Consider the following 9737-nt stretch of genomic DNA (forward strand, 5'->3'; position numbering starts at 1 on the left):
TCATAAAATACCCATTATCTCGCAATTTCACAACTTTAAAATATTAAAACGAACAGAGCTTTTTGTACAAAATAGAGGTAAAAAAAAATCATGGAAATGAGTATGGAGATAAAGTACACAATTTTCATTGGACAGTGGTTCATTTCAACATGAAAGCACAGTCCTATTGAATAGATTGACATAAAAAGAAGACAACTTAGGAGTGTTGTCAAACTTTATTTGCAAAGAAAAATCATAGCATCAGAAAGGCTTCAACTGTTAAATGACATCCACGTAAACTGTCGCTGAGTGAGTGAAAAAAATGCAACGGTTGAGCACTTTTTGCCGTTAGCATGCTCGCCCCAAGGATGGCGACCAAGAGTATCATCATCATCTTCAAGCCGGAGAGGGTGGAAGCAAAAGAACCAAAAAGCAAAAGCTCTCACACGTCGTGTGACATCGCGTCTGATCTGGTTTTGTCCCGTGTGCAGCCTGCAATGCAGTGTCCAGGCAGGTCCTCGGGTGAGAACGCTGGACTCGTCAGCCCGGGGAGGAGGAGGAGGAAAAAGGGCAGGGAGGGCAGTGAGGGAAGGTGAAGAGGAGGGTTGGGGAGGGGGGGGGGGGGGGGCTGACTTCGAGGCTTTGTCTTCATTTTGTCTTGGATTTTGGCTCCAGGGGTTGACCAATGTCCTTCCCACGCAGCTTCATGCCTGTCCCGCAAATCATACAAATAGCACACCTCACGCAACACTACCAACAAAATACTATTTTTAAGTGTATTTATATATTCAAATTTACATTAATTAAAAACTAAAATGACCGTGTGTGTATGTAAATACACACACACGTATACATACAGTGGATACGGAAAGGTTTCAGACTCCCTTAAATTTTTCACTCTTTGTTATATTGCAGCCATTTGCCAAATTCATTTAAGTTCCTTTTTTTCCCCTCAATGTACACACAGCACCCGATATTGACAGAAAAAAAAAAAAAAAAAAAAAAAAAAAAAAAAAAAAAAGAATTGTTGAAATTTTTGCAGATTTATTAAAAATGAAAAACTGAAATATCACACAGCCTCAAGTATTCAGACCCTTTGCTCAGTATTTAGTAGAAGCACCCTTTTGAGCTAATAAAGCCATGAATCTTTTTGGGAATTATGCAAGTTTTTCACATCTGGATTTGGGTATCCTCCTCCATTCCTCCTTGAAGATCCTCTCCAGTTTGTCAGGTTGGATGGTGAACAGCCATTTTCAGGTCTCTCCAGAGATGCTCAATCGGGTTAAAGTCAGGGCTCTGGCTGGGCCATTCAAGAACAGTCACGGAGTTGTTCTGTAGCCACTCTTTCGGTATTTTAGCTGTGTGCTTAGGGTCATTGTCTTTTTTGAAGGCGAACCTTCGGCCCAGTCTGAGGTCCTGAGCACTCTGGAGAAGGTTTTCGTCCAGGGTATCCCTGTACTTGGCCGCATTCATCTTTCCTCCGATCACAACCAGTTGTCCTGTCCCTGCAGCTGAAAAACACCCCCACAGCATGATGCTGCCACCAACATGCTTCATTGTTGGGACTGTATTGGACAGGTGATGAGCAGTGCCTGGTTTTCTCCACACATGCCACTTAGAATTAATGCCAAAAAGTTCTATCTTGGTCTCATCGGACCAGAGAATCTTATTTCTCACCAGCTTGGACACCTTCAGGTGTTCTTTAGCAATTATGATTATGAAGGCCACTGTGCTCTTAGGAACCTTAAGTGCAGCAGAATTTTTTTTTGTAACCTTGGCCTGTGCCTTGCAACAATTCTGTCTCTGAGCTCTTCAGGCAGTTCATTTGACTTCATGATTCTCATTTGCTCTGACATGCACTGTGAACTGTAAGGTCTTATATGGACAGGTGTGTTGTTTTCCTTATCAAGTCCAATCAGTATAATCAAAAACAGATGGACTCCAATGAAGGTGTAGAACCATCTCAAGGATGATCAGAAGAAATGGACAGCACCCGAGTGGGTACAGAAAGTTTTCAGACCCCCAGTTTTGTCAGGTTGGATGGTGAACATTGGTGGGCAGCCATTTTCAGGTCTCTCCAGAGGTGCTCAATTGGGTTTAAGTCAGGGCTCTGGCTGGGCCATTCAAAAACAGTCACTCAGTTGTTCTGAAGCCACTCCTTTGGTATTTTAGCCGTGTTCTTAGGGTCATTGTCTTTTTTGAAGGTGAACCTTCGGCCAAGTCTGAGGTTCTGAGCACTCTGGAGAAGGTTTTCCTCCAGGATATCCCTGTACTTGGCCGCATTCATCTTTCCTTCGATTGCAACCAGTTGGCCTGTCCCTGCAACTGAAAAACACCCCCACAGCATGATGCTGCCACCACCATGCTTCAATGTTGGGACTGTATTGGACAGGTGATGAGCAGTGCCTGGTTTTCTCCACACATGCCACTTAGAATTAAGGCCAACAATTTCTATCTTGGTCTCATCAGACCAAATAATCTTATTTCTCACCATTTTATAGTCCTTCAGGTGTAAACAAACTCCATGCGGGCTTTCATGTGTCTTGCACTGAGGAGAGGCTTCCGTCGGGCCACTCTGCCATAAAGCCCCAACTGGTGGAGGGATGCAGTGATGGTTGACTTTCTAGAACTTCCTCCCATCTCCCGACTGCATCTCTGGAGCTTAGCCACAGTGATCTTTGGGTTCTTCTTTACCTCTCTCACCAAGGCTCTTCTCTTCCAAACTCCGACTGCAACGGACAATCAAAACTGCTGAAAGGATTGTCTGTACCCTACCGACCCTTGAGGACTTGCACGCGCTGCCAGAAGTAAGACAAGAGCATGCAAAATGCTCTCGGACCCTCCACATCCCGGTCACCAGCAATTCCAGCTCCTTCCCTCAGGTAGGCGCAACCGATCAATGCAAACTAGAACTGGCAGACATTCCAACAGCTTCTTCCCTCCTGCAATCAACTTCTTAAACACCTAACCTACAATTCCATTCCAACATGTTGGCAATTATTGTTCTTTTTGTCTCGAGTTTGTTGTCACATTTCTGTCAGGCCAATTACATATTACTTGTGCACTCACAGTAGTAGTCTCACCACACTGCACTATTTGCATATCTGTTGTTGACCAATACTGGCCACTCATGCCAGAGTAGCATCTGCTCCATTTGCACACTGACTGAGGAGTATCTGCAACATTTGCACAATCAACATTGTCCCAGACTATCGTACTACTCGCGTGAAGTTTCGGCGCCCTTTGCACAATGGTCATTGCACCGGACTATTGTAATATTAGTCATTCGAACTGCTCTAAGTGCTAGAGGACTCTGCATCTTTTGCACATTTGTCAAAAAAAATTATAATAAAATAAAATAAATTACCGGCATTACCAGATAACTAGCAACCATTTATTGCTCAGTGACTGTTTTTCTCAATGTCTTTATGTCTCAAAAGTGTTCTCTGTCAATTGACTGTCTGTTGTCGTACTAGAGCGGCTCCAAGTACCGGAGACAAATTCCTTGTGTGTTTTTGGACATACTTGGCAATAAAGAGGATTGTGATTCTGATCGGTCAGTTTGGCCACACGGCCAGTTCTCCGAAGGGTTCTGATTGTCCTAAACATCTTCCATTTAAGGACTATCGAGGCCACTGTGCTCTTAAGAACCTTAAGTGCAGCAGAAATGTTTTTGTAACCATGGCCAGATCCGTGCCTTGCCACAATTCTGTCTCTGAGCTCTTCAGGCAGTTCCTTTGACCTCATGATTCTCATTTGCTCTGACATGCACTGTGAGCCGTAAGGTCTTATATAGACAGGGGAGTGGCTTTCCTAATCAAGTCCAATCAGTATAATCAAACACTGCTAGCTCCAATGAAGGTGTAGAATCATCTCCAGGATGATCAGAAGAAATGGACAGCACCCGAGTTAAATATATGAGTGTCACAGCAAAGTCTGAATACTCATGGCTGTGTGATATTTCAGTTTTTCTTTGATAAAACTGCTAAAATTTCAACAATTAAGTTTTTTTCTGTCAATATGGGGTGCTGCGTGTACATTAATGAGGAAACAAAATGAACTGAAATGACTAACAAATGGCTGCTATATAATATATATATAAAAAGTGTAAAATGTAAGGGGGTCTGAAAACTTTCCGTACCCACTGTATACGAGTGTCACAGCAAAGGGTCGGAATACTTATGGCTGTGTGATATTTCAGTTTATCTTTTTTAATATGAAAAAATGTCAACAATTCGGTTTTTTTCTGTCAATACGGAGTGCTGTGTGTACAGGAGGGAAAAAATGAATTTAAATGATTTTAGCAAATGGCTGCAAAATAACAGAGTGAAAAATTTAAGGGGGTCTGAATACTTTCCGTACCCACTGTATATATACAGCAGCTGAAATAAGTATTTAACGTGTCAAAATTTTTCTCAAAATATATTTCCAAGTGCTATTGACCCGATTGACCTGAAAATTTCACCACATGTTGGGAACAACCCAAGTAATCCATATGTACAAAGAAAGTAGAACAAATAAGCTCAGAAATTAAGTTGTGCGTTATAATGTGAAATGACAGAAAGTATTGAACACGCCAACTGGTGTGGTATTTATAGACCTTGAGTTTCAGTTCTTTCCATAGATTTTGGGTTGTTCCCAACATCTGGTGAAATTTTCTGGTCAATAGCACCTTTCCAAGTATATTTTGTGAAAAAAATGGTAACGTGTTAAATACTTATTTCAGCTGCTGTGTGTGTGTGTGTGTATATATCATTTTAAAATACAATACCAATATCCATACAGTACAAATACAAAATGCAACTGTTTAATATAAATGATTAAAAACTGAAGAAAATTGAAAAATGATAAAATGACAAATCATTTGTATTTTGTATCATTTTTATGTTAAAAAAAATACTATTTTTAGTACGTGTGTATTTTTAGTCATTCTTGTGGATGAATAATCTGTCTACTGTATTTTCTCTCTCTATCTGATTTGGTAAAAATTCATGAACATGCTAAAACTAGTGATGAGCCTTTTTGAAACGGCGGCCCTTGGTAAGGACGAGCGGTTGTTACCGATGGCTCTCTCGATCTTGCCCATGACCTGGTTGCTGGGGATGGCTTTCCCGCACTCGTAGTCGGCGATGACTTGCGGCTTCTCGTTGATTTTCTTCAGGGACAAACGCACACAAATGTGTTCTTGTTACCAATTGAAGCTACTGTATGGCGCCGTAGGTGTGTTACGTTGCATCCTCACAGTGGCGAGGTCCTTTTGGGTGAGTCCTCTCTCCTGGCGACCCTTCTGGATGACCTTTCCCACCTCCAAGGAGACCCGGTCGTGGTGCAACTCCTCAGTCTCGCGGTCCAGTTTGGCTGTGTTCTTGCTGACCAGGTGTTGTTTGTTCTGCCCCGCAGCCCCTTTGAGTCAGAGCAGAGCAAACGATGGCTACGGGTACCATGGCAACGCCTTAAGATCACACTATTTTCATGTGCAAGTTCAGTTACATTTCTTGGTGGTCTCCACGTCCTCCCCTCGTCTCTGAGCTGAGGTGATCGCCTTCAGGTGGGGTTGGGGGGTTGACGATCAGAAAATACAGTAACACATTGGCTTTCTATTTTTTTTTTTTTTTTCATGATTATGTCATGTCCAATGAGGCAAAACGTCCTTTGGACTCAAAACACATCTTGATAAGTAATCATTATCCAAGCAGGACAAATAAATACAGATGTACAAAAAACAATTTAAATGATTTTTTTCAATGCAATAAATAGATTAAAAATTTTAATAAAAATAATCAACAGTAATGAGTAATTTTAGAATTGTATTAAAATGGTGATAAAATATATTTATATTGCTTATTTTTTCCACATGTACTTGAACATGGTAATACCATAACTTTACAGTCATACAAAAAGAAATGTGATTTTTTAAATAGTACAATTATTACAGAATTGTAACTTTGTTGATAGCAAATAACAGTGGATAGTATTCATTTATATTAAAAAAATACAAAACAGTAATTCAAGTGAATAGAAAAAAACAGCCTGCGATTGGCTGGCAACCAGTTCAGGGTGTACCCCGCCTCCTGCCCGATGATAGCTGGGATAGGCTCCAGCACGCCCGCGACCCGCGTGAGGAGAAGCGGCTCAGTAAATGGATGGATGGATGGACAGAAAAAAACAGGAATAAAATTTCTAAAGTAATACAAAATGATGTAAAACTATTCAGTACACTTCTTTAAAAATAGTAAGGAGACTTTCAAACCCCAATTCCAATGAAGTTGGGAGGGTGTGTTAAATGTAAATAAAAACTGAATACAATGATTTGCAAATCCTCTTCAACGTTTATTCACTTGAATACATTACAAAGACATGGCATTTAATGTTCAAACTGATAAACTATGTTTCTTTGCTAATATTCGGTTGTTTCAAAGTTGATGCCTGCAACACGTTCCAAAAAAGATGTGTTACATCATCTGTTCAAAGTTACAGATGTAGCGACAAACTCTGTTAAATGAAAAAGGTCTTCTAAAGTGTTCCTTAGCCCACGTGGCAATAGCCTTCACACAATGATGCCAGTTTTTAATGCAGTGCCACCAGAGGGATTGAAGGTCACGGACATTCAATGTTGCTTTTTGGCCTTGCAGCTTACATGCAGCGATTTCTCCAGATTCTCTGAATGATTTGATATTATTATTAATCCCTAAATTCCTTGCAATTGTACGGTGAGAAATGTTCTTAACTGTTGGACTATTTGCACAGTTGCTCACCAAGTCGTAAACCTTGCCCCATCCTTGCTTGTGAACAACTGATCCTTTCGGGGAAGCTCTTTTTATCATGACACTCACCTGTTTCCAAATAACCTGTTCACCTGTGGAATGTTCCAAACAGGTGTTTATCGAGAATTCTTCAACTTTCCCAGTCTTCTGTTTCCCCTGTCCCAAATTTTTTGGGAACGTTTTGCAGGCATCAAACTCAAAATGGGAGAATAGTTGTGCGTGTGTGTGTGTGTGTGGGGGGGGGGAATAAATAAATAAATAAATAATTCATCAATTTGAACATTAAATAACTTGTATTTGTAGTATATTCAACTAAATATAGGTTAAAGAGAATTTGCATATCCCTCGTCAGTCGCAGGGGATATGGACCGGCCATGACCGCGAATAGCGAAAATCCGGATAATTGCCATTGTACCTGTAATTGCATTTTTTTTATTTTTTATTTTTTTTTTTAACAGCAAACTATGGCCAGGTTTTAACAGTGTTCAAGTAATCCACAAAGTCATAACTTTTGATGAAAAGATACCAAAACAGACAAGGGTGCATTAACCATTGGGCAAATACAGACAGCTGCCTAGATGTCCAAGGGTCTCCAAAAATCTCTTGAAAACCTGGTAATAAAGTTGTCTTCGCTTTAAAGGCATAATTATTGTTTTAGTCTTAAATGGAGTGCTTAAAAACATAACACTTAACCTATTATGAACACTCCTAGTGTCCCTTCTCATGCAATGGACTATTCCATTATACAGAGCATGTGCAGACTTGTTTCAAGAAGAGGGTACCAAAATAAACTTATTTTGAGTCATGACAGTGGTGCGGGGAAGACCAGGTGAGAGGAAACCAGCAGCTTTTTAAAAACTACCAAAGGTTTCAACCTTCTTCACAGTGACACCAAATGTGCCTCACTGACAACAGCATAAGCCAGACGCTGTTGGCAGTGGCAGTAGTACCACTGCTGTCAGTGCCAGCTGAGGATGATAGATGCAGTAGAGATTAAGTGAAGCTGAAGAGGTGAGTATTCAAATGGTCAATATAGTAAATAGTATAGTAATAGTATATCCAATGCAATAATGTTGATAATGTTCTTATCAATCTCATCATCCTTAAAATGATTCAACTCTTAGATGATAATGCTCAAAAGCGATTTTAAGGTCTTGATCTAGCTCAGGAATAAGGAAAATGTTCCAAAATTCACACTTTTCCAACAAAGGATAAGCATTAATATTCTAAATATTTGCAGTGCACGGCTGACGGGGGTTACCTTGAGCTCCCATATCACTAAATAAGCCCCTGGAAATAGAACAAGAATACTTAAAGGGCTATCCATCCATGCATTTCCATACTGCTTCTCCTCACTAGGGTCGCGGGCGTGCTGGAGCCTTTCCCAGCTGTCTTCGGGCGAGAGGCGGGGCACACCCTCAACTGGTCGCCAGCCAATCGCAGGGCACATTTGGACAAGCAGTGGTGGCTATTGCTAACTAGCTTAAATCCGGCATTAAACTCACGAACAAGACTTTCAGGCGCTATCTTCTCCATACAGAAACACCAAACTCCTTTCTGCCATTCGTATATTCATTAAATACAAGTCAAATGAATGCGAAAACGTGGAAAAAAGTCATCGAGCATGATGGTTTTTTTTGCCATGCTAGTTCCTGTGGGCTTCTATGGAACTTTCTCGTCTGCGTTTGTTAGCAAATGTCGCCAAGCTTCAAAAGCGGCGTAACGAGTTGGACTGGCCCACCTTTCATGTCCAATTATTATTAGTATTATTATTACACTCACACGTCACACATTCAAGACTGTCGATTATTTCCAACCGATTCATATGACTATTTGTTATGATTGTGACATCCGACGAAGCGCTAGCATTGCTTGCTACGCGATTGACGACATTGTTACGGATGACCTAGGTTGATTTGATGAACTTTGTACATGATTTTATAGGGTCGATGTGACTGCTTGACCTAAAATACCCCCCAAAACAAGAGTGGAAATGAGGCGATACCTGCTTAGACTTGGCCTGAGCACCGGTCGGCCCCTTCTTCCTCAAAACAGTCACCGTGTCCCAGTCGCTTTCGGCCATTTTCTTCGCCACGTGTAATATTAAGGCTCAAAATATAAAAATTACTTGGAAAATGTCGCCTTTCGGTGCTACTTGTGTCCACACGCACACGTCGTCGTCTTTTCCTTCTACAACTATCCCGCACCACGCGTTCTTAATAAAGCTTTATTGACATGACCAGACGAACAACATGACGTCAAGCATAGCCAGGATACTTGCAGACACGTCAGTGCTTCTGCCATATTGGATGTGGCAAGTCCATCCGTAAACCAGTCTTGTATAAAGTATTTGAATGGGTAAAAATACAACTATAGTATGTTAACAGTAAAAAAAAAACTTTGGCAGAAGTTAAAGTAATCTTGTATAATATATCTTGAGTAAAATTGGAATTAGCATCTGACATTTGCTGTATTTATGTATCAACAGTAATTTTGTATGCTAAACATACTAAAGCTTTAGAAGTGAAATTAAAAGTACACAAAAAGTGAGTGGCTAGAATTTTGATTATGTTTTTATTTACTTTTTGTTATTATCAAGTTTAGTTCAGTGGTGAAGCATAGAGATCTGCGTGGTGGCGAACAAGCTAAATTAGCCTGGCGACACTACCCATATAAAGACCTGATTACCTGCATCTTCTTTTCATGACCTCCCTCTATGCTACCCCTACCATTCAGTACATGAAGGACTATTGTTAGATTATTTTCCTCCACGGTTCACCAATTACTTCGATGAACAATTTCTTCAGATTGTTTTGTCCAATAACGAAGTTGGTCGGAAATGTACTGGAGTAAAATTATACATTTTATTTAAGAAATGTGTTGGAGTAAAAGTGAGTTGCCAGAAAAATATATGATGAAGCAATGTAAAGATATGTGAAAACTCTACTAAAGCACAGTAACAGAGTATTTGTAATGTGTTACATTGCAAAACTG

General features: G+C 40.4%; 1 protein-coding gene across 1 annotated transcript; it reads right to left on the reverse strand.

Moving 5' to 3' along the window:
• Window positions 1-200: 200 nt before the first annotated feature.
• Window positions 201-8974, reverse strand: edf1 (endothelial differentiation-related factor 1). Its single transcript, XM_061800230.1, has 5 exons — window positions 8749-8974; window positions 5470-5521; window positions 5222-5382; window positions 5041-5134; window positions 201-689 (listed from the first exon to the last, which is right to left on the reverse strand). The coding sequence occupies exons 1-5, from the start codon at window positions 8824-8826 to the stop codon at window positions 628-630; spliced, it is 447 nt and encodes a 148-aa protein (XP_061656214.1). The 5' UTR covers window positions 8827-8974; the 3' UTR covers window positions 201-627.
• Window positions 8975-9737: the final 763 nt, after the last annotated feature.

This window comes from Phyllopteryx taeniolatus, chromosome 15, assembly GCF_024500385.1.
Source record: "Phyllopteryx taeniolatus isolate TA_2022b chromosome 15, UOR_Ptae_1.2, whole genome shotgun sequence".
In the NCBI taxonomy this organism is placed as follows: Eukaryota; Metazoa; Chordata; class Actinopteri; order Syngnathiformes; family Syngnathidae; genus Phyllopteryx; species Phyllopteryx taeniolatus.

What these genes read in the sequence shown, in the direction of transcription:
- edf1 (XM_061800230.1), bottom strand. Translation starts at nt 8,826, where the DNA reads ATGGCCGAAAGCGACTGGGACACGGTGACTGTTTTGAGGAAGAAGGGG. An exon ending in CTCAGGCCAAGTCTAAGCAG is followed by an intron (nt 5,522 to 8,748) that starts GTATCGCCTCAT and finishes CCCCACCTGAAG; the next exon opens with GCGATCACCTCAGCTCAGAG. An exon ending in CGTGGAGACCACCAAGAAAT is followed by an intron (nt 5,383 to 5,469) that starts GTAACTGAACTT and finishes TCTGACTCAAAG; the next exon opens with GGGCTGCGGGGCAGAACAAA.